A 25,702-nucleotide genomic window follows, 5' to 3' on the forward strand; every position below is an offset into this window, starting at 1 on the left:
ATGTTATCAACAAATTTTGTTGAAAATAAGAAAAAGTTTTGGAGTGAGATTAACAAGTTAAGGAAGCCTAGAGAACAAATGGATTTGTCAGTTAAAAATAGGAGAGGAGAGTTATTAAATGGAGAGTTAGAGGTATTGGGAAGATGGAGGGAATATTTTGAGGAATTGTTAAATGTTGATGAAGATAGGGAAGCTGTGATTTCGTGTATAGGGCAAGGAGGAATAACATCTTGTAGGAGTGAGGAAGAGCCAGTTGTGAGTGTGGGGGAAGTTCGTGAGGCAGTAGGTAAAATGAAAGGGGGTAAGGCAGCCGGGATTGATGGGATAAAGATAGAAATGTTAAAAGCAGGTGGGGATATAGTTTTGGAGTGGTTGGTGCAATTATTTAATAGATGTATGGAAGAGGGTAAGGTACCTAGGGATTGGCAGAGAGCATGCATAGTTCCTTTGTATAAAGGCAAAGGGGACAAAAGAGAGTGCAAAAATTATAGGGGGATAAGTTTGTTGAGTGTACCTGGTAAAGTGTATGGTAGAGTTATTATTGAAAGAATTAAGAATAAGACGGAGAATAGGATAGCAGATGAACAAGGAGGCTTTAGGAAAGGTAGGGGGTGTGTGGACTAGGTGTTTACAGTGAAACACATAAGTGAACAGTATTTAGATAAGGCTAAAGAGGTCTTTGTGGCATTTATGGATTTGGAAAAGGCGTATGACAGGGTGGATAGGGGGGCACTGTGGGAGATGTTGCAGGTGTATGGTGTAGGAGGTAGGTTACTGAAAGCAGTGAAGAGTTTTTACGAGGATAGTGAGGCTCAAGTTAGAGTATGTAGGAAAGAGGGAAATTATTTCCCAGTAAAAGTAGGCCTTAGACAAGGATGTGTGATGTCACCGTGGTTGTTTAATATATTTATAGATGGGGTTGTAAGAGAAGTAAATGTGAGGGTCTTGGCAAGAGGCGTGGAGTTAAAAGATAAAGAATCGCACATAAAGTGGGAGTTGTCACAGTTGCTCTTTGCTGATGACACTGTGCTCTTTGGAGATTCTGAAGAGAAGTTGCAGAGATTGGTGGATGAATTTGGTAGGGTATGCAAAAGAAGAAAATTAAAAGTGAATACAGGAAAGAGTAAGGTTATGAGGATAACAAAAAGATTAGGTGATGAAAGATTGGATATCAGATTGGAGGGAGAGGGTATGGAGGAGGTGAATGTATTCAGATATTTGGGAGTGGACGTGTCAGCGGATGGGTCTATGAAAGATGAGGTGAATCATAGAATTGATGAGGGGAAAAGGGTGAGTGATGCACTTAGGAGTCTGTGGAGACAAAGAACTTTGTCCTTGGAGGCAAAGAGGGGAATGTATGAGAGTATAGTTTTACCAACGCTCTTATATGGGTGTGAAGCATGGGTGATGAATGTTGCAGCGAGGAGAAGGCTGGAGGCAGTGGAGATGTCATGTCTGAGAGCAATGTGTGGTGTGAATATAATGCAGAGAATTCTTAGTTTGGAAGTTAGAAGGAGGTGCGGGATTACCAAAACTATTGTCCAGAGGGCTGAGGAAGGGTTGTTGAGGTGGTTCGGACATGTAGAGAGAATGGAGCAAAACAGAATGACTTCAAGAGTGTATCAGTCTGTAGTGGAAGGAAGGCGGGGTAGGGGTCAGCCTAGGAAAGGTTGGAGGGAGGGGGTAAAGGAGGTTTTGTGTGCGATGGGCTTGGACTTCCAGCAGGCATGCGTGAGCGTGTTTGATAGGAGTGAATGGAAACAAATGGTTTTTAATACTTGATGTGCTGTTGGAGTGTGAGCAAAGTAACATTTATGAAGGGGTTCAGGGAAACCGGCAGGCCGGACTTGAGTCCTGGAGATGGGAAGTACAGTGCCTGCACTCTGAAGGAGGGGTGTTAATGTTGCAGTTTAAAAACTGTAGTGTAAAACACCCTTCTGGCAAGACAGTGATGGAGTGAATGATGGTGAAAGTTTTTCTTTTTCAGGCCACCCTGCCTTGGTGGGAATCGGCCAGTGTGATAATAATAAAAAAAAAAAGTACAATTTGCTATATACAGTATTTATTTTTGTATATCCAATTTTGTATACACAGGCAGGCCCTGCTCGTACAGCAGGTTAGATTCTGTAAAGATTTTGTAAAGCGAAAATTGCTGTAAAGTGAAGCATTGCCATTTTTCACTTTCAAATGCATATAAAAGACTGATAACATGTTTACACTATCATATATTAAGTGAGAAATAGAGGTAGCCCTAAAAAGTGTATATATACTAATACAATACATACGTTACTTACCTTAAAAGATTTTCGTCTTTAGCTTGTAGTTAGTGGTGAATATATTTGTTGTAGGAAGTCTGAATAATTGAAGAATGGGTATAACAGAAAACCACTGCATTAGTGAAACCCTGAAAAGCAAAGCACTGTAAAGTGGGGCCTGCCTGTATATTTTGTACATACAATTTTATATCATTTTTTTTATATATGTACACTTATAAGCTTCCTATAATTGAAATTTGGTATAACGTGATTATGGTATATCATATATGTGTAATAATTAATCATTTGTTGCTTTTCTTATATTTCAGCACCACCAACAGAAGACCAATTAATGCAAAACACATTGTGGCCTGAAGCCACCAAGCTGTATGGTCATGGTAATGATATTATTGCCTTAGCTGCTTCATCTGATGGGACAATTCTTGCATCTTCCTGTAGAGCAGCTAATAACATGGATGCCCATATTATCCTTTGGTAGGTCATCTGCACTGTACAGCCTCTTCTCACTTAATGATTGAGTTCCGTTCCTAAGACCATGTCGTTAAATGAATTCATCGCTAAGTTAGGAGCATACCATAATGGTAGTGAGTTTGTGTCAACCATCTTTGATATTGTTTTAATGTCACCTTTGCATCATTTATAACATTTCTGGTATATTTTTAAATGTTTATACAATAGTGTACTGTGCAGTGGTACCCCAAGTTGCATACTGCTCCCAACTCCAACAGTTATATATGTAGTATTGTAAGTCTATTTTTGGGGGTCTGAAACGGACTAATCTAATTTACATTATTCCTTATGGAAACAAATTCGTTCAGTAACGGCACTCGAACAGCCTTCTGGAACGAATTATGTCTGAAACTTGTGGTACCACTGTATGTTGAAATAAACAGAATATAGGAAATCAGCTCTAATACACATTATTTAGGTATGAATACTGGTCAGAGAGCACGTCGTAAGTCCGAAGCATCAGTATATGAGTACAACGCTAAGTGAGGAGAGGCTGTATTGCTTGCTCTATGACTGAGAAACGACTAACATACAAATAACTATGACATATTATTATCTCTGAAACATTTCTCAGGAAGTGGACAGGACTTAACCTGTGTCCAGGCATTCAATCTTCTTACTACAAAAGTATTTACTGACACTGATTTGTTTCATGTGTACACTTTGAATACAATAGGTTTTTTTTGGGCAGTTAGCTATTCAGCGTTCATCATTTTCTGGCAGTCTTTTTCTCAGAGTATATAAACAGATAATGCAGAAAGGAATGTACATACAATTGGGACCATAAGGGTCAATTATTTAGTGTTTTTAAAAATTCGATGTACCATTTCCCTGACAATACCATATAATTGATATTCTATTGTATATGAAAAACAGAGATTTTATTTTTGTGCTTTTCAGAATTAAATTCTTTATTCTTTCTTTCAACACACCGGCCATATCCCACCGAGGTGGGGTGGCCCAAAAGGAAAAACGAAAGTTTCTCCTTTTACATTTAGTAATATATACAGGAGAAGAGGTTACTAGCCCCTTGCTCCCGGCATTTTAGTTGCCTCCTACAACACGCATGGCTTACGGAGGAAGAATTCTGTTCCACCTTCCCATGGAGGTAAGAGAAAATAAACAACGAGAACAAGAACTAGTAAGAAACTATTAGAAAACCCAGAGGGGTGTGTATATATATGCTTGTACATGTATGTGTAATGTGACCTAAGTGTAAGTAGAAGTAGCAAGACATACCTGAAATCTTGCATGTTTACAAGACAGAAAAATGGACACCAGCAATCCTACCATCATGTAAAACAATTACAGGCTTCCATTTTACACTCACTTGGCAGGACGGTAGTACCTCCCTGGGCGGTTGCTGTCTACCAACCTACTACCTACTAAATTCTTTATATTTTTTTTTATTTTTCTTATGTAGCATATACAGTGGACCCCCGCTTAACGATCACCTCCAAATGCGACCAATTATGTAAGTTTATTTATGTAAGTGCGTTTGTACGTGTATGTTTGGGGGTCTGAAATGGACTAATCTACTTCACAATATTCCTTATGGGAAAAAATTCGGTCAGTACTGGCACCTGAACATACTACTGGAATGAAAAAAGTTCGTTAACTGGGGGTCCACTGTATTACTATATTCTATTTTATGACAGTAACTAATGCATTATTAAATATGCACACACTACAGCACCCAAACAAGAATAGTTAAAATACGTAGGTAGTAGTTTGGTAGACAGCAACCACCCAGGGAGGTACTTCCGTCCTGCCAAGTGAGTGTAAAACGAAAGCCTGTAATTGCTTTACATGATGGTAGGATTGCTGGTGTCTTTTGTCTGTCTCATAAACATTCAAGATTACAGGTATGTCTTGCTACTCCTACTTACACTTAGGTCACAATACACATACAATGTACATGTTTATTTATACACACTCATCTGAATTTTCTTTGATTTTATCTTAATAGTTCTTGGTCTTATTACTTTTCCTTTTATATCCATGGGGAAGTGGAATAAGAATCTTTCCTCCGTAAGCCATGCGTGTTGTAAAAGTCAACTAAAATACCGGGAACAATATGCTAGTAACTCCTTTTCCTGTAATAATTACTAAAAAGAATAAGAAGAAAAAAATTGTCTAAGTGGGAAGTCTGAATGTGCGTGGATATTGTGCAAATGATAAGAAAGAGATGATTGTGGATATTATGAATAAGAAGAAGATGGACGTCCTGGTTTTAACCCTTTGACTGTCGCGGCCATATATATATGTCTTACGAGGTACCGTGTTTGACGTATATTTACTCATAAATTCTAGTGGCTTCAAATCAAGCAGGAGAAAGCTGGTAGGCCCACATGTGAGAGAATGGGTCTGTGTGGTCAGTGTGCACCATATAAAAAAAATCCTGGAGCACGCAGTGCATAATGAGAAAAAAAAACTCCGACCGTTTTTTTTAATTAAAATGCCGACTTTGTGGTCTATTTTTGTATAGTATTTATGGTTGTATTCTCGTTTTCTTGGTCTCATTTGATAGAATGGAAAACATATTATAGAAATAGAGGTGATTGATTTTACTATAAAAAGAACCTAGAAATGGAGCTCAAAGTAGTGGAAATGTTTGATTTTTGCCAATGTTCAAAAGTAAACAAATGATGCCATTGTCCAATAAATGTCCAACTAGCCATTCTAATATGCAGTCATGAATGGGTTGATGTTATTTATACAATTATTACAGTATTGCAGTAGTCTGCATAATAGTAAGTCTTCTATTTTTTGTTTGAATAAAAATTCAAAATAGAAAGCAAGAGTAATATCAGAGGGGCCTGAAGACATGACTGATCAGCAAAGAAAATTTTATTGCATTGTTCATTCTGGACCTTATTTTGAAATTGTCATATTTTTTAGTTTTCGTGAAATTGGCCAAATTGCAAATTTCTGACCACATTATTAGGTAGTTGAAATCGGTAAATGGGCAGTTTCTTGTGCTCAATCGATAGAAAAAATGGAGTTCTAAAGAAATAGCTATGAGTTTGGGCAACTGGAACAATGGAATTAGCCGAAAATAGGGCTCAAAGTGGGCGAAATCACCGATTTGTAAACAGCGCCGAGGTCGCTAACTTCGCGAGAGCATAATTCCGTCAGTTTTCCATCAAATTTCGTTTTTTTGGTGTCATTACAATCGGGAAAAGATTCTCTATCATTTCATAAGAAAAAAATCATTTTTTTTTTTTTAAATTTTGCGACACCAGGAGACACCTCAGGATTGGGGGTTGCGACAGTCAAAGGGTTAAGTGAAACAAAGCTGAAGGGGGTGGGAGAGTTTCAGTGGAGAGGAATAAATGAGATTAGGTCAGGGGTTCCAAATAGAGTTAGAGCTAAAGAAGGAGTAGCAATAATGTTGAAGGATAAGCTATGGCAGGAAAAGAAGGACTATAAATGCATTAATTCAAGGATTATGTGGAGTAAAATAAAGGTTGGATGTGAAAAGTGGGTTATAGTAAGCGTACATGCACTTGGAGAAGAGAGAAGTGTAGAGGAGAGAGAGAGATTTTGGGAAATGTTCAGTGAATGCGTGGGGAGTTTTGAACCAAGTGTGAGAGTAATGGTGGTTGGGAATTTCAGTGCTAAAGTGGGCAGAAACGTTGTGGAGGGAGTAGTAGGTAAATTTGGGGTGCCAGGGGTAAATGTAAATGGGGAGCCTTTAATTGAGCTATGTGTAGAAAGAGGTTTGGTAATAAGTAATACGTATTTTATGAAGAAGAGGATAAATAAATATACAAGGTATGATATAGCATGTAATGAAAATAGTTTGTTAGATTATGTATTGGTGGATAAAAGGTTGATGGGTAGGCTCCAGGATGTACACATTTACAGAGGGGCAACTGATATATCGGATCATTATTTAGTTGTAGCTACAATGAGAGTAAGAGGTAGATGGGAAAAGAGGAAAATGGCAACAAGTAAGAGGGAGGTGAAAGTGTATAAACTAAGGGAGGAGGAAGTTCAGGTGAGATATAAGCAGCTATTGGCAGAAAGGTCGGGGGGTTGAAGAGGGTTGGAATAGTTTTAAAAATGCAGTATTAGAATGTGGGGCAGAAGTTTGTGGTTGTAGGAGGGTGGGTGCAGGAGGAAAGAGGAGTGATTGGTGGAATGATGAAGTAAAGGGTGTGATAAAAAAGAAAAAGTTAACTTATGAGAGGTTTTTACAAAGCAGAAGTGTGATAAGAAGAGTAGAGTATATGGAGAGTAAAAGAAAGGTGAAGAGAGTGCAAAAGGAGCGCAGATGATAGAATGGGAGAGGCACTGTCAAGAAATTTTAATGAAAATAAGAAAAAATTTTGGAGTGAGTTAAACAAGTTTAGAAAGCCTAGAGAACGAATGGATTTGTCAGTTAAAAACAGAGTAGGGGAGTTAGTAGATGGGGAGATGGAGGTATTGGGTAGATGGCGAGAATATTTTGAGGAACTTTTAAATGTCGACGAAGAAAGGGGGACTGTAATTTCATGCGCTGGCCAGGGAGGTATACCATCTTTTAGGAGTGAAGAAGAACAGGATGTGAGTGTGGGGGAGGTGCATGAGGCATTACATAGAATGAAAGGGGGTAAAGCAGCTGGAACTGACGGGATTATGACAGAAATGTTAAAAGCAGGGGGGGATATAGTGTTGGAGTGGTTGGTACTTTTGTTAAATAAATGCATGAAAGAAGGGAAGGTACATCGGGATTGGCAGAGAGCATGTATAGTCCCTTTACAGAAAGGGAAGGGGGACAAAAGAGATTGTAAAAATTATAGAGGAATAAGTTTACTGAGTATACCAGGAAAAGTGTGTGATAGGGTTATTATTGAAAGAATTAGAGGTAAGACAGAATGTAGGATTGCAGATGAGCAACAAGGTTTTAGAGTGGGTAGGGGATGTGTAGATCAAGTGTTTACATTGAAGCATATATGTGAACAGTATTTAGATAAAAGTAGGGAAGTTTTTATTGCATTTATGGATTTAGAAAAGGCATATGATAGAGTGGATCGGGGAGCAATATGGCAGATGTTGCAAGTGTATGGAATAGGTGGCAAGTTACTAAATGCTGTAAAGAGTTTTTATGAGGATAGTGAGGCTCAGGTTAGGGTTTGTAGAAGAGAGGGAGACTACATCCTGGTGAAAGTAAGTCTTAGACAGGGATGTGTAATATCACCATGGCTGTTTAACCCTTTCAGGGTCGACAGGCCCACTCCCAGACTTGTTCTCAGGGTCGACAGGCCCACTCCCAGACTTGTTCTCAGTGTCGCCCAAATTTAAAAAAACAAAAAAATTATTTTTTCTTATGAAAAGATAGAGAATGTTTTCCCGATCATAATGACACCAGAAGTATGATATTTGATGGAAAACGTACAGAATTATGCTCTCACGAAGTTAGCGTTCTCGGCGATGTTTACGCATCGGCAATTTTGCCCAATTTGAGCCCTATTTTCGACCAGTTCCAGTGTACTAGTCAACAAAAATCATAACTATTTCGTTAGAACTCTATTTTTTCTATCGAATGAGCACAAGAAACCACTTATTTACCAATTTCAACTATCCAATACAGTGGTCAGAATTTAGCAATTTTGCCAATTTGACACAAATTTCAAAAGATGCCAATTTCCAAATAGCATCCAGAATAAACAAGAAAGACATTCCTGGCACTAAAATAACATTTCCTCTGTTCATTAGTCATGTCCCCACGCCCCTCTTACACTCTTTTGCTTTCCACTTTGAATTTTTATTCTCGCAAAAAATTAGAAGATTGCTGTTATTCAGACTACTGCAATAGTGTAGAAATGGTATAGATAATATCAGCGCACTTGTGAAAGAATATTAGACTCACCAGTTGATGTGTATTGGACACATAGCATGATTTGTTTACTTTTGAACTTTGGCAAAAATCGAACATTTCTGCTATTTTGAGCTCAATTTCAAGGTACTTTTCATTGTAAAACCAGTCAAAATCATCTCAATTTCTGTAATATGTCTTCCATTCTATAAAATGTGACCAGGAAAACTAGAATACAACAATAAATGCCATATGAAAATACAGTGCAAAATCGCTGGTTTAATCCAAAAACACGGTCAAAGTTTTTTTTTTTCTCATTACGCACTGTGTGCTGCAGGATTTTTTTTATACTGCGCACACTGACCACATAGACCCATTCTTTCATATGTAGGCCTACCAGCTTTCTCTCACTAGATTTGGGGGCGCTAGAATTTAGGCGTATTAGTACGCCAAAAACCCTGGTGCGTAAGCCGTACTAGTACGTCTGAAACCCTGAAAGGGTTGATATATTTATTAGATGGGGTTGTAAAAGAAGTAAATGCTAGGTTGTTCGGGAGAGGGGTGGGATTAAATTACGGGGAATGAAATACAAAATGGGAATTGACACAGTTGATTTTTGCTGTTGATACTGTGCATATGGGAGATTCTAAAGAAAAATTGCAAAGGTTAGTGGACGAGTTTGGGAGTGTGTGTAAAGGTAGAAAGTTGAAAGTGAACATTGAAAAGAGTAATGTGATGAGGGTATCAAATGATTTAGATAAAGAAAAATTGGATATCAAATTGGGGAGGAGGAGTATGGAAGAAGTGGATGTTTTCAGATATTAGGGAGTTGACGTGTCGGCGGATGGACTTATGAAGGATGAGGTTAATCATAGAATTGATGAGGGAAAAAAGGTGAGTGGTGCGTTAAGGAATATGTGGAGACAAAAAATGTTATCTATGGAGGCAAGGAAGGGAATGTATGAAAGTATAGTAGTACTAAAAGTCTTATGGTGTGAAGCTTGGGTTGTAAATGCTGCAGCAAGGAGGGGGTTGGAGGCAGTGGAGATGTCCTGTCTAAGGGCAATGTGTGTATGTGTAGGAAAAGGTGTGGAGTTAATAAAAGTGTATTAGTCAGAGGGCTGTAGAGGGGTTGTTGATGTGGTTTGGTCATTTAGAGAGAATGGATCAAAGTAGAATGACATGGAGAGCATATAATTCTGTAGGGGAAGGAAGGCGGGGTAGGGGTCATCCTCGGGGTCGTCCTCGAAAAGGTTTGAGGGACGGGGTGAAGGGGGTTTTGTGGGCGAGGGGCTTGGACTTCCAGCAAGCGTGCATGAGCGTGTTAGATAGGAGTGAATGGAGACAATGGTATTAGGGACCTGACGAGCTGTTGGAGTGTGAGCAGGGTAATATTTAGTGAAGGGATTCAGGGAAACTGGTTTTTTTTATATAGCCGGTCTTGAGTCCTGGAAATGGGAAGTACAATGCTTGCACTCTAAAGGAGGGGTTCGGGATATTGGCAGTTTGGAGGGATATGTTATGTATCTTTATACGTACATGTATATGCTTCTAAGCTGTTTTATTCTTGGCACCTCTGTAAAGACAGTGATTATGTGAGTGAGGTCGAAGTGTTGAATGAAGATGAAAGTATTTTCTTTTTGGGGATTTTCTTTCTTTTTGGGTTACCCTGCCTCGGTGGGAGATGGCCGACTTGATGCAAAACAAAAAATGTAGATGTTATAAATAGGGCTCTCTTGAAAGGAAATGTTGATAAATTTAATGAAACAAGCAACTTTATTTCTTTGTGTAGTATACAGTGTGTAGTTTACACATAATAAATATTGTTAAGCACAAAGAAAGCCACTAGCACACCTATGCATTTCTGTCAGACTAATCCTAATGCTTATGGTGTCCTGTGGCCTGGTAGGCAATGCTCTCACCTCACACACTGAGTGTCCATGGTTCAATCCCTGGCAGGGGTGGAAACATTGGGCTGTCCCGTTCACCTAGCAGGCAAGTAGATACCTGGGTGTAAGTTGACTGGTGTGGGTCGCATCCTGGGGGACAAGATTTAAAGACCCTAGTGGAAATAAGACAGACAGTTCTCAATGATGCAATGACTTTCTTGTGTTATCTTATATATCTTATCTCTCTTACAGACTACTTAAGTTAGATATAGCAAGATTTAGCTTGCAACATGTGCTTTTGCAATTATATACAATAAGAATTTATTTTTATTTTAACTGTAAAACATTAACATTTCCTTGACAAAAGCTTTCAATGTGGATTAATGCAAAATTAAAAAAAATGGATAAAAATTAATTCCAGATGATATTTTAGGCTATGTACCTGAAGTAGCTCAATTTTAGAAAAGAGAAATATTTTCTGACAAAAATTAAAATGAAAAATGCCATTAATTTCATAAATACTAAGGAATCTAGACTCTGTACTTCAATAGTAGACTTGGTGATCTTCCTCAAACAAAATAACAAATCTGGATTTTGTAATTATAGAGCAAGCGGCCGGTTGATGCTACATCCTTACATTGCTATTATATGAACTTGTTTTCTTGACTGAAGCATTAATGTCTTGGATATTCTTATTTGTGTGTGTATCTTTTATTGCCAAGATCTCTGAGTAATTTTGCAGGTCACAGTATTCTGTCCTTCTGTTTAGCTGAAGGATATTACCAAAGGGTCTATTTCAGACTGATGGATGCTAAGAGAGTCTTCTATATGCACTTAAAATATTGTAATACAGGTACAGAAGGGTATCACATATACAGCACGCTCTTTTCAGTGTTCCACATTTTCATTGGCTTTCAGTTGAGCCAGTGTTCATTATGTTTGGTGCTTTTACCACTTTTCCACCATTTTCACACAACAGTTGCATAAGATAAGGGCGACCGGCTCCATATTTTAAGGTAAGTATTATATGTACTGTGTACAGTGGTACCTTGATTTACAAGGTACTTATGAGTTTTTCAAGTTACGAGCCATTGCTCGGTCGATTTTTTGCTTTAAGTTGTGAGCGAAAATTCGAGTTATGAGCGAGCTTCAGATTCACCACCGCTAGTTGGCACAGCGAACGCCACAAAATTCACCCAGCATCCCACATCTCACGTTCAGTGCACGTGGTTACCTCGCCATGGAAGCATCTCTCGTGTTGTGCTTGTGTTTTGTGCTTTTTGTGCAGTTATTTTATCAAATTTCTTTTTTCTAACCATGGGTCCTAAGAAAGTAAGTGCAAAGGGCAGTGCTGAGAAGAAGAGGAGGATTATGTCCATTGAATTAAAGCATGAAATCATAGAAAAACACAAGCGAGGTGTGCATGTAGTCGACTTGGAGAGGCAGTACGAGCGTAGGACTTCTACGATATGTACCATACTAAAGCAGAAGGAAAATAGTAGCAATTAAGTTCAGAAATAAAGTGTAGCATTAAGAGTGTAGCAAGTGTAGCATTAAGAGTGTAGAAAGTGTAGCATTAAGAGTGTAGCAAGTAAGCAATAGAGTTTATGACAAGCAAAAGTGACCGAAAAACCACGAAACAAAACGAACTCCTCCAATCTCCTCTGCTTATCTTTTCCACCCTCCACCTCTGCCAGCATATTCCATTAGCCCAAGTCGTCTGATCTCCAAGGTAAATGCACTTTATAAAACCAATTTATTTCTTTACATTCTCTTTTATTATTTTTTTATGTTTTTATACACTATTTCTTATTTATAAATACATTTTTCTTATTTAAAAACCCGTAACAAGAAAATTGGGGTGGTTTTTCTGGGGACTGGAACGGATTAATGTCATTTCAATTAATCTCGACAAGGAAGATTGAGTTACGAGCTCGGCCATGGAATGAATTAAACTTGTAAGTCAAGGTACCACTGTATTTATTTTACTTTTTTTATGTTTTTTGCCTAGTTTTATTGAGCATCTAACATAAGATAGTATATACATACATGCTATCAGGCATTTTAGACACGTTCAGTAATAAAAAAGACTATAATAATGTTGGTAGAATTACCAACAATATGTAAAGTAAAAGGACACAAGTGCAACTAATGTGACAAAGCTCCTGGAGAGTGAAATGTTGCCACAATAAAATGTCACATTAGTTGCACTTGTGTCCTTTTACAATAAAAAAGACGCTCTTTTCTACCTGCCAGCGATTTTCACTTATCATGTGGGGTTGACAACCTAAGGGCTGTACAAGAATGATATACAATACCGACAAGACGAAATTAAGACACTTGTGCAACATCTGGGTATCTTTATTGCAGACGTTTCGCCATCCAGTGGCTTTATCAATACAAATTCCAGGACATAACTTGAAGATAGTAGAACTATGTACAGAAGATGAGGTAATCAGTCCCTCAACCTTGGAGTAGGTGCGAAGAGCACCGTAATCGTGGAGATTCTGAAGCAGAAGCAAGGCGCCTGACGTTAGTATATAAGCGTCAGGCGCCTTGCTTCTGCTTCAGAATCTCCACGACTACGGTGCTCTTCGCACCAACTCCAAGGTTGAGGGACTGATAACCTCATCTTCTGTACATAGTTCTACTATCTTCAAGTTATGTCCTGGAATTTGCATTGATAAAGCCAATGGATGGTGAAACGTCTACAATAAAGATACCCAGATGTTTCACATGTGTCTTAATTTCAACCTAAGGGCTATACAAACGGGGCACTTCTGTACATTTTTTTAGTTTTCCTCTGTAAAAGAAAACTACTTGGCTTCAAACATTCTGCATCAAAATTGGTGCCAAGCTCAGACAGGCCCCCAGTCCTACAGTCATATTTATTATGTTAACATGTAAATATTTAACTTGTATCTGCAGCCAAACTGTTGACACTGGTATGGTTGGGAGTAGTAATACCAATGGCTGTTACAAAGAACATTGTTACAAGAAATTACTCCTTGTAATAAACAAGTAGTTGATATTACACATCATTTCAGGCATACAACAACTTGGCACAAAGTGGATGTTTTAGCCAAACATCGTCTGACTGTTACACAGATGGCCTTCTCTCCAGATGATGAATATCTTCTGTCTGTATCACGCGATCGCACCTGGACAGTCTTTAAGAAAAAAGCAGCTGAAAATAGCACAGGTAATATTACTGTACATTGTAGTATTATTTGTATTACATCAGTGTAGTTAACTCATTGATCACTTGAGTATTTACTGCAATATCCATTATCTGTGTGTTTTAGTTTTGGCAACCCTGGAGTCTGCTTAATATCATCAGTGGCTGTAACTTATGACAAGCTACAGAAACTTTGCATTATCTGCTTTGTATTGGTATAATATCAACTTTTAAATAAACTGCATTTTTGGGTGTGAACATTTTATTAAATTATATCAGGTAGTTACTATTAATAAACTGTATGATGAATTCTGTGCTAAAATTATGATGTATATATCAGTAAGCTCTCACACAAAATGTGGGTTAGAATTGTTTTTCTTCACTAGAAAGTCAAGCAGAAAAATTTGTTTAGATAAGGTGTGAAGTTGCATTATGTATTATGGTGTAAAAGTTTGTCTAAGTTGCAGAAGTCATGCCTGTTACACCAGAACATTAATGAAGTTTTCAGATCATGTGAACATATTTTTTTTTCAACATGAGCATTTTTTTTTAACACACTGGCCATATCACACCTAAAACGAAAGTTTTTCTTATTAAATTTAGTACAGCCTCGCCTCACTTAACAATAGAGTTCTGTTCCTAAGACCATGTCATTAAACGAATTCATCGCTAAGTGAGAAGCATACTCTAATGGTAGTGAGTTTGTGTCAACCAGCTTTGATATTGTTTTAATGTCACATTTGCACCATTTATAACATTTCTTGTATATTTTTAAATGTTTATATAGTAGTGTACTGTATATTAAAATAAAAAGAATAGAGGAAATCAGCTCTAATATACATTATTTAGGTATGAATACTGGTCAGAAAGCCCGTTGTATGTCCAAGGCATCGGTAAACAAGTACATCACTAAGTGAGGAGAGGCTGTAATTTATACAGGAGGAGTTACTCACCCCTTGCTCCCGGCATTTTAGTCTCCTCTTACAATGTGGCTTATGGAGGAAGAATTCTTTTCCACTTCCCCATGGAGAAATTTAATTCATTATAGTACATAAATATACATAGTACTGTACAGTAATTTGAAAACTCGCCTTGGGAAAATGGTGAAGAATCCTTCCTCGTAAGCCATGCTTGTTGTCAGAGGTGACTAAAGTGCCTGGAGCAAGGAGCTAGTAACCCCTTCTCCTATATAAATTACTAGTACAGTGGACCCCCGCATAACGTTCACCTCCGAATGCGACCAATTATGTAAAAGTATTTATGTAAGTGTGTTTGTACGTGTATGTTTGGGGGTCTGAAATGGACTAATCTACTTCACAATATTCCTTATGGGAACAAATTCGGTCAGTACTGGCACCTGAACATACTTAACATAAGAACATAAGAACGAAGGAACACTGCAGAAGGCCTACTGGCCCATGCGAGGCAGGTCCAAGTCTCCTACCGGCTTAAGCCAATGCACCCAACCTAGTCAGGTCAGGTCACATTGACTTAAGGGAGGAACACGGCAACCGACCTGGTAGCACACGCTATCAGGTCTAACTCACACCCACCCACATCCACTCATGTATTTATCCAACCTATTTTTAAAGCTACACAACGTTCTGGCCTCTATAACGGTACTTGGGAGTTTGTTCCACTCATCCACAACTCTATTACCAAACCAGTACTTTCCTATATCCTTCCTGAATCTGAATTTTTCCAACTTAAAACCATTGCTGCGAGTCCTGTCTAGGCTAGATATTTTCAGCACACTATTTACATCCCCTTTATTTATTCCTGTCTTCCATTTATACACCTCAATCATATCCCCCCTAATTCTACGTCTTTCTAGAGAGTGCAGATTCAGGGCCCTTAGTCTATCCTCATAGGGAAGGTTTCTGATACATGGGATCAACTTTGTCATCCTCCTTTGTACATTTTCCAGAGAATTTATATCCATTCTGTAATAAGGTGACCAAAACTGTGCAGCATAATCTAAATGAGGCCTAACCAAGGATGTATAGAGTTGAAGAACAACCTGAGGACTCCTATTATTTATGCTTCTTGATATGAAGCCAAGGATTCTATTAGCTTTATTGCGAACACTTATGCACTGTTGTCTTGGTTTCAGATTACTGCTAACCAGAACTCCTAAATCTTTTTCGCAATCCGTAATATTAAGATCTACATTATTTAGTTTATATGTGGCATGGTTATTGTCCTGTCCAACATTTAGAACTTTGCATTTGTCTATGTTAAACTGCATCTGCCACTTCTCCGACCACTGCATCAGTCTATTCAAATCTTCCTGGAGTGCTCGAATGTCCTCGTCAGAATGAATTCGACGGCCTATTTTGGTGTCATCGGCAAACTTGCCGATGTCGCTCTTTATGCCCTCATCTATGTCGTTTATGTAGATTGTGAACAGCAGGGGGCCCAACACTGACCCCTGTGGAACACCGCTCGTGACACTTCCCCACTCTGATTTCTCCCCATTTATGCAAACTCTCTGCTGCCTATTTGTCAACCATGCCTCTATCCAGGAAAAAATTTCTCCTCCTATTCCATGTGCTTTAATTTTCCTCAATAGTCTCTGATGTGGGACCCTGTCAAAAGCCTTACTGAAGTCCATATACACAATATCATATTCATTACCATGATCTACCTCCTCAAATACCTTAGTGAAAAAAGTTAATAAATTCGTAAGGCAGGAACGCCCCTTTGTAAAACCATGCTGAGATTCGTTGATTAATTTATGCTTTTCAAGGTGGCTACGAACTGCCTCGGCAATTATTGATTCCATAAATTTTCCCACTATGGAGGTTAGGCTTATTGGTCTATAGTTCGAAGCTAAGGACCTGTCACCTGTTTTGAAAATAGGTATCACATTTGCCATTTTCCACTTATCTGGCACCATGCCAGTTTGTAGTGATATGTTGAAAAGATTAGCCAAAGGTGTGCTAAGCTCCTCTTTACATTCCTTTAGAACCCTTGCATACAGTTCATCAGGGCCTGGGGATTTGTTAGGTTTTAATTTATCTATTTGCCTAAGGACCATGTCACTTGTGACCCTAATAGTACACAGTTTATTATCGTCCTGTTCTACATAATTTATCATTACTGGAACATCGCTGGTATCCTCCTGTGTAAAAACTGAGAGGAAGTATGTGTTAAAAATTCTACACATTTCCTTATCACTGTCAGTGAGCTGACCCGAGGAACTTTTGAGTGGGCCTATCTTGTCCCTGATCTTACTTCTGTATACCTGAAAGAATCCTTTTGGGTTAGTCTTCGATTCTCTTGCAACTTTAACCTCATAATCTCTTTTTGCTTTTCTAATTCCCTTTTTTATTTCTCTCTTTAACTGAATATATCGATTTCTCAATTGCCCCTCTCCTCTTTTGATTTGCCTATATATGCCTCTCTTTTGACCAATCAGATATTTTAATCTATTGTTCATCCATTTAGGATCATTTTTGTTTGATCTGATTTCCCTATTGGGAACATAATTTGACTGAGCAGCTAGAACTATGCCCTGGAAAGCATCATATCGGCAACCATCACCACCTACCTGACCCTTAGTCAGGTCATTCCAGTTCAGCCCACCTAAGTAATTTTTCAGTCCTATGAAATCAGCCAAGCGAAAGTCAGGGACGGAGACTTGATTGCCATTATTAGGGGAATTCCATGATATATTAAAACTGAGTGATTTGTGATCACTTTCCCCAAGCTCATCATTAACCTCAAGATTATTAATTAGTGTTTCCCTACTGGCAAGAACCAAGTCAAGGAGGTTATTTCCCCTAGTTGGCTCTGTCACAAACTGTTTTAAAAAACAATCCTGGATCGTATCAAGAAAGTCACCCGACTCTAAATTTCCTGTCAAATTGCTCCAGTCAATCTGTCTATAGTTGAAATCTCCCATTAGCACAACATTTTCGTATGTAGATGCCTTACGAATTTCGTCCCATAGAAGTTTACTGCACTCCCTATCAAGATTTGGGGCCCTGTAAATCACACCCAAAATTAGTTTTTCTCGGCCCTCGAGAAGCTGTAACCAAACAGATTCAGTGGCTGACGCTTCTAATTTAATATCTTGTCTAACACAACAATTTAAATTGTCTCTGACATACATCGCTACTCCACCACCTTTCCTGTTGACCCTGTCAGTGTGGAATAATTTATAGCCTTGTATGTGACATTCAGAGGGCATCTCTCTATCTTTCAGATTGAGCCAGGTCTCTGTTATAGCAATAATATCTATGTCTCCTGCACTTGCAATTAATCTTAGCTCATCTATCTTATTTCTTACACTCCTGCTATTAGTATAGTAAACCTTAAGGGAGCTAGTCCCTTGCTGCCCTCTGCTGTCCCCCTTTGTTTGCTGACCTGATCTATTGTCTTTATTTATAACTTCATGCTGAATGCCTTTTATACATTTACTGTTTCCAACCCAAGTGTTGCAACCTGCTTGTTTCCCACACACACCCATACCTCTATCTTCCATCAGTTTAAAATCATAGGCATTTCACCAATGGCCTTCTCAATCGAGTCTGCAAGTGCTACCACCCCAGCCCCAGAGAGATGTACCCCATCCCTTGCATACATATCATGTTTGCCATAAAAGTTGTTCCAGTTGTCAATGAATGGGATTGCAAGTTCCTTGCAGTATCTGTCTAGCCAGCAATTTACACCAATTGCCCTAGACGACCATTCATTTCCTACTCCCCTTCTAGGCAAGATGCTACATATGATTGGGATCCCTCCCTTAGACTTAATGAAATCTATAGCTGACCTGTACTTATCTAGCAGCTCTTCTCTCCTACCCTTCCCAATATCATTTCCACCAGCACTGAGACAGATAATGGGCTTGCTCCCATTACCTGACATGATATTATCCAGCCTGTTGACAATGTCCCCAACACCAGCTCCAGGGAAGCACACTCTATCTCTCATCTTCTTATTCCTATTACAAAAAGCACGGTCAATGTATCTTACCTGAGAGTCACCAACCACAAGAATGTGCTTACCTCCATTAGCAGGGGCAGTAGTACCCTTACCTTCACTGGCCACTGAAGTACATTCATCCTGAAGAACAGAGAAGCGATTTCCTACCTTCAGATCTTCACTCTTAACTTTCCTTACTCTGATGCGCTTTCCATTACTGTGAACTACTCGCCACTTGTAGCAGGTGCTGGGCTGCACCTCACTGCTGGTAGCCGTTGCTGCCTCCCCAACTACAGCCTCCTCACAGCGAGAGACAGACTGCACCTCGCTGCTAGAAGCCTCATTCCCCACAACTCCAGCCACCTCACACTCTCTCCCAGACCCATTGAGGTGGACCTTCAGCCTCCTAATCTCCTCCTGGAGAAGCAAGACCTCCTCCTTCAACTCTCCAACCTCAATTTTTAAAACACTGCAGAAGCAAGCCATGCTTTGTAACCGTCCACACTAATCCCCAAGGCAGCTCAGGGTCTGTGACCTCACGTGACGACTGACCACTGAGTGCTTCTGGAGTGAAAAAATATCGTTAACCGGGGGTCCACTGTATATGTAAAAGGAAATGTTTCTTGTTGTTTTGGGTCACCTTGCCTTGGTGGGAGATGGCCAGTGTGTTGAAAAAAAAAAAATTGAAAACTCACAATATGTACAGCACTTCAGGCAAACTTGGACCTAGACTGAACACTAGAAGATTATACAGTAGGACCCCAGTATCTGCAGGGGATACTTTCCAAGGACCTGCCACAGATACTGAAACCACAGATAGTAGTGAACCTATATAGATATGTCATTTTTCTTTTACATGCATGCCTATTATGAAGTTTAATTGATAAATTATGCACAATAAGTGGAGAATTATCATTTTTTCACTGATGGGAAGCACTTAATGGCTTCTCTTAGGCTTTGAGGAACTTCCACCATCACTACTTTTGCACTTTGAGGCCATTATCATGCAAAATTAAGGGTTATTTTTGGGCCATGGTAAACCAGATACAGGAGTCCTGCTGTAGTTGTGAAACTTTGTATACTTATGTATCTAGTATAAGATATTGACAGGAAGTTAAAATTAATATTTAATGCATAAACTACAAGATTATTTGCTAAAAATAAAAAATTTTATTGACAAGTTGGCAAAGGTTGAATGGTAATCTATGAAATTTCAATTAAAGATTAATTTAGAATTATAGATTGTTAATTAATTTTAATTTTAAATGACAGCTCATAAATGATAGGAGTATACAGTATAATCATGCAGTACTTACTTTAGCTCTAATATGTCATCCATAAGTATGTTGCAGTTTTTTAATTCCTCTGAAAAGTTATTCAACATGTTTTTTGACCCTTTGTGTTTGAATATCAAAAGAAATTCAAATGAACAAAAAGGTAGTAGGTTGGTAGACAGCAACCACCCAGGGAAGTACTACCGTCCTGCCAGATGACTGTGAAACAAAAACCTGTAACTGTTTTGCATGATGGTAGGATTGCTGGTTTCTTTTTCTGTCTCATAAACACGCTAAGATAACAGGGATATCTTGCTACTCCTACTTACACTTTGGTCACACTTCACAGACACGCACATGCATATATATATATACATACATCTAGGTTTTTCTCCTTTTTCTAAATAGCTCTTGTTCTTTTTTATTTCTTCTATTGTCCATGGGGAAGTGGAAAAGAATCTTTCCTCCGTAAGCCATGCGTGTCGTATGAGGCGACTAAAATGCCGGGAGCAATGGGCTAGTAACCCCTTCTCCTGTATACAATTACTAAAAAAGAGAAGAAGAAAAACTTTATAAAACTGGGTTGCTTAAATGTGCGTGGATGTAGTGCGGATGACAAGAAACAGATGATTGCTGATGTTATGAATGAAAAGAAGTTGGATGTCCTGGCCCTAAGCGAAACAAAGCTGAAGGGGGTAGGAGAGTTTCAGTGGGGGGAAATAAATGGGATTAAATCTGGAGTATCTGAGAGAGTTAGAGCAAAGGAAGGGGTAGCAGTAATGTTAAATGATCAGTTATGGAAGGAGAAAAGAGAATATGAATGTGTAAATTCAAGAATTATGTGGATTAAAGTAAAGGTTGGATGCGAGAAGTGGGTCATAATAAGCGTGTATGCACCTGGAGAAGAGAGGAATGCAGAGGAGAGAGAGAGATTTTGGGAGATGTTAAGTGAATGTATAGGAGCCTTTGAACCAAGTGAGAGAGTAATTGTGGTAGGGGACTTGAATGCTAAAGTAGGAGAAACTTTTAGAGAGGGTGTGGTAGGTAAGTTTGGGGTGCCAGGTGTAAATGATAATGGGAGCCCTTTGATTGAACTTTGTATAGAAAGGGGTTTAGTTATAGGTAATACATATTTTAAGAAAAAGAGGATAAATAAGTATACACGATATGATGTAGGGCGAAATGACAGTAGTTTGTTGGATTATGTATTGGTAGATAAAAGACTGTTGAGTAGACTTCAGGATGTACATGTTTATAGAGGGGCCACAGATATATCAGATCACTTTCTAGTTGTAGCTACACTGAGAGTAAAAGGTAGATGGGATACAAGGAGAATAGAAGCATCAGGGAAGAGAGAGGTGAAGGTTTATAAACTAAAAGAGGAGGCAGTTAGGGTAAGATATAAACAGCTATTGGAGGATAGATGGGCTAATGAGAGCATAGGCAATGGGGTCGAAGAGGTATGGGGTAGGTTTAAAAATGTAGTGTTAGAGTGTTCAGCAGAAGTTTGTGGTTACAGGAAAGTGGGTGCAGGAGGGAAGAGGAGCGATTGGTGGAATGATGATGTAAAGAGAGTAGTAAGGGAGAAAAAGTTAGCATATGAGAAGTTTTTACAAAGTAGAAGTGATGCAAGGAGGGAAGAGTATATGGAGAAAAAGAGAGAAGTTAAGAGAGTGGTGAAGCAATGTAAAAAGAGAGCAAATGAGAGAGTGGGTGAGATGTTATCAACAAATTTTGTTGAAAATAAGAAAAAGTTTTGGAGTGAGATTAACAAGTTAAGAAAGCCTAGAGAACAAATGGATTTGTCAGTTAAAAATAGGAGAGGAGAGTTATTAAATGGAGAGTTAGAGGTATTGGGAAGATGGAAGGAATATTTTGAGGAATTGTTAAATGTTGATGAAGATAGGGAAGCTGTGATTTCGTGTATAGGGCAAGGAGGAATAACATCTTGTAGGAGTGAGGAAGAGCCAGTTGTGAGTGTGGGGGAAGTTCGTGAGGCAGTAGGTAAAATGAAAGGGGGTAAGGCAGCCGGGATTGATGGGATAAAGATAGAAATGTTAAAAGCAGGTGGGGATATAGTTTTGGAGTGGTTGGTGCAATTATTTAATAAATGTATGGAAGAGGGTAAGGTACCTAGGGATTGGCAGAGAGCATGCATAGTTCCTTTGTATAAAGGCAAAGGGGATAAAAGAGATTGCAAAAATTATAGGGGGATAAGTCTGTTGAGTGTACCTGGTAAAGTGTATGGTAGAGTTATAATTGAAAGAATTAAGAGTAAGACGGAGAATAGGATAGCAGATGAACAAGGAGGCTTTAGGAAAGGTAGGGGGTGTGTGGACCAGGTGTTTACAGTGAAACATATAAGTGAACAGTATTTAGATAAGGCTAAAGAGGTCTTTGTGGCATTTATGGATTTGGAAAAGGCGTATGACAGGGTGGATAGGGGGGCAATGTGGCAGATGTTGCAAGTGTATGGTGTAGGAGGTAGGTTACTGAAAGCAGTGAAGAGTTTTTACGAGGATAGTGAGGCTCAAGTTAGAGTATGTAGGAAAGAGGGAAATTTTTTCCCAGTAAAAGTAGGCCTTAGACAAGGATGTGTGATGTCACCGTGGTTGTTTAATATATTTATAGATGGGGTTGTAAGAGAAGTAAATGCGAGGGTCTTGGCAAGAGGCGTGGAGTTAAAAGATAAAGAATCACACACAAAGTGGGAGTTGTCACAGCTGCTCTTTGCTGATGACACTGTGCTCTTGGGAGATTCTGAAGAGAAGTTGCAGAGATTGGTGGATGAATTTGGTAGGGTGTGCAAAAGAAGAAAATTAAAGGTGAATACAGGAAAGAGTAAGGTTATGAGGATAACAAAAAGATTAGGTGATGAAAGATTGAATATCAGATTGGAGGGAGAGAGTATGGAGGAGGTGAACGTATTCAGATATTTGGGAGTGGACGTGTCAGCGGATGGGTCTATGAAAGATGAGGTGAATCATAGAATTGATGAGGGAAAAAGAGTGAGTGGTGCACTTAGGAGTCTGTGGAGACAAAGAACTTTGTCCTTGGAGGCAAAGAGGGGAATGTATGAGAGTATAGTTTTACCAACGCTCTTATATGGGTGTGAAGCGTGGGTGATGAATGTTGCAGCGAGGAGAAGGCTGGAGGCAGTGGAGATGTCATGCCTGAGGGCAATGTGTGGTGTGAATATAATGCAGAGAATTCGTAGTTTGGAAGTTAGGAGGAGGTGCGGGATTACCAAAACTGTTGTCCAGAGGGCTGAGGAAGGGTTGTTGAGGTGGTTCGGACATGTAGAGAGAATGGAGCGAAACAGAATGACTTCAAGAGTGTATCAGTCTGTAGTGGAAGGAAGGCGGGGTAGGGGTCGGCCTAGGAAGGGTTGGAGGGAGGGGGTAAAGGAGGTTTTGTGTGCGAGGGGCTTGGACTTCCAGCAGGCATGTGTGAGCGTGTTTGATAGGAGTGAATGGAGACAAATGGTTTTTAATACTTGACGTGCTGTTGGAGTGTGAGCAAAGTAACATTTATGAAGGGATTCAGGGAAACCGGCAGGCCGGACTTGAGTCCTGGAGATGGGAAGTACAGTGCCTGCACTCTGAAGGAGGGGTGTTAATGTTGCAGTTTAAAAACTGTAGTGTAAAGCACCCTTCTGGCAAGACAGTGATGGAGTGAATGATGGTGAAAGTTTTTCTTTTTCGGGCCACCCTGCCTTGGTGGGAATCGGCCGGTGTGATAATAAAAAAAAAAAAAAAAAAGGATATCAAGGAGGTAATTGTTTAGTGTGATGGCTGTGCTCCAGTAAAAATTTACAGGAAATGTCTTATATGAGCATCAGCATTATACTGCAGTGTTCTGAGGTTGCCAAGTGAACAGTAGTGTGTATGAATAATATTTAGTTTTTAAACACGCCAGCTATCTCCCGCCAAGGCAAAGTGACCGATAAAAAGAAAAAGACAAAAGTTTTTCTTTTTACTTATAGTAATTTATACAGGAGAAGGGATTATTAGTGCCTTGCTCTTGAAACTGGATTGATATTTACTTGATTTAGAGACTTAAATAAGGGCATAGTGTTGTCTGTAATTAGAGTTTTTGATTGTTGTGACATCTGCCCAGTGCTGGGTAATGACTGGTAAAATGTTGGAAGATGTTCTTTGAAATTAGTTTATTTGAAATTTTTGAGCATGTTGCCTACTGGTGTGTTGGCTGTACATGAAAGTTAATTGAAAATTCTCAAGTTGATAACTTCTTGTACAGAACAGCTTAAATACAGTTGAGTAAATTACTGTTATTATTATTTTCCCATGAAGATAGGTTGAATAATTGATGTAAGATTGAATGCTTAACAATTTGCAGATGGGCAAAATTATTGGATAATGTTTAAATGATTGAATATTCCAAATTCTATATAAATGAGAAATTTAGATATTACTATCTGGATAAGCAGGACTTTTCAGGAAATGCACGTATTTTCTTTGAGGCACAGTATTCGTTGCAGTTGTATTGATACATAAACTTTTGCATTAAACTTCATATATTTTTTCAGGTTTTACTTATGAGGTATGCGATTTTTCAAACAAAAAAGATACCATGCATGCCCGTGTAATATGGTCATGTGCCTGGCTGCCAGATTCCCATCACTTTGTCACTGCGTCACGCGACAAGACTGTTGCAGTGTGGGGTCACACTGAAGCTGCCTGGGTTAAACAGGCTTTTCTAAGCGAGTCCAATGAAGTGACAGCAGTAGCAGTCTCCAGAAATATTGACAAAGAAACAGATGGTGTCCTTGTGGCAACTGGTAAGCCAAAAGTTTTTAAAATCTCTCTTATTATGCTTGGAATCATGTGTCTTTCATTGCTAAGAAATACATACAGGAACATTTTTTATAATGCATTCACATAAGATTTGTTAGTTATATCTTCAACAAGATTATCACAGTTTATTGGTGTAAGCAATGTTTACTCAACAGTCAATTGACAAGCAAAAAATTTATGTAACACAGAAGCTTTTACTGGATTCATAGCTAAGGATGGGATGATACCAAAATTTTTGGCTTATAATAATACAGATAAGGTAGTAGGTTGGTAGACAGCAACCATCCAGGGGGGGTACTACCGTCCTGCCAAGTGAGTGTGAAACGAAAGCCTGTAATTGTTTTACATGATGGTAGGATTGCTGGTGTCTTTTGTCTGTCTCATAAATATGCAAGATTACAGGTACGTCTTGCTACTTCTACTTACACTTAGGTCACACTACACACACATGTACAAGCGTATATATACACACACCTCTGGGTTAAACCATACCCCCGGCCGGGATTGAACCCGCGGTATGGGTTTATGGTTTATTTGCAATCGTGTCATTACGATTTCTTGAGTCACCTCTGGGTTTTCTGCTATTTTCTTTCTAGTTCTTGTTCTTGTTTATTTCCTCTTATCTCCATGGGGAAGTGGAACAGAATTCTTCCTCCGTAAGCCATGCGTGTTGTAAGAGGCAACTAAAATGCCAGGGGCAAGGGGCTAGTAACCCCTTCTCCTGCATATATTACCAAATGTAAAAGGAGAAAATTTTGTTTTTTCTTTTGGGCCACCCTGCCTCAGTGGGATACAGCCGGTGTGTTGAAAGAAAGAAAGAAGAATAATACAGATGCTCATTTTTTTAGGCTCATACTGATACCATCAGACTTAGCCAACACCCACCAGTACTTATATTGATTCCATCCCCCTCAAGGAAGATTCCTTGATGCTGGTGAGGGGCTTTTGATCTAGGGAATTGGATCTATGCTCCAGTTCCCTGAACTGAGCCTGAATACCTTCCATCCCCCCCACATGTGCTGTATA

The 25,702-nt window shown here is 39.0% G+C and overlaps 1 protein-coding gene across 1 annotated transcript in view; it reads left to right on the forward strand.

Moving 5' to 3' along the window:
• The window catches only part of Elp2 (elongator complex protein 2), an 82,335-nt gene that overhangs the window by 47,369 nt on the left and 9,264 nt on the right, over positions 1–25,702 (forward strand). The window contains exons 11-13 of the mRNA XM_053777320.2: positions 2,585–2,750; positions 13,526–13,680; positions 24,409–24,660. Coding sequence (XP_053633295.2) covers positions 2,585–2,750; positions 13,526–13,680; positions 24,409–24,660 — 573 coding nt within the window. The remainder of the gene's footprint in view (positions 1–2,584; positions 2,751–13,525; positions 13,681–24,408; positions 24,661–25,702) is intronic.

The sequence above is a fragment of the Cherax quadricarinatus genome, chromosome 21 (genome assembly GCF_038502225.1).
Source record: "Cherax quadricarinatus isolate ZL_2023a chromosome 21, ASM3850222v1, whole genome shotgun sequence".
In the NCBI taxonomy this organism is placed as follows: Eukaryota; Metazoa; Arthropoda; class Malacostraca; order Decapoda; family Parastacidae; genus Cherax; species Cherax quadricarinatus.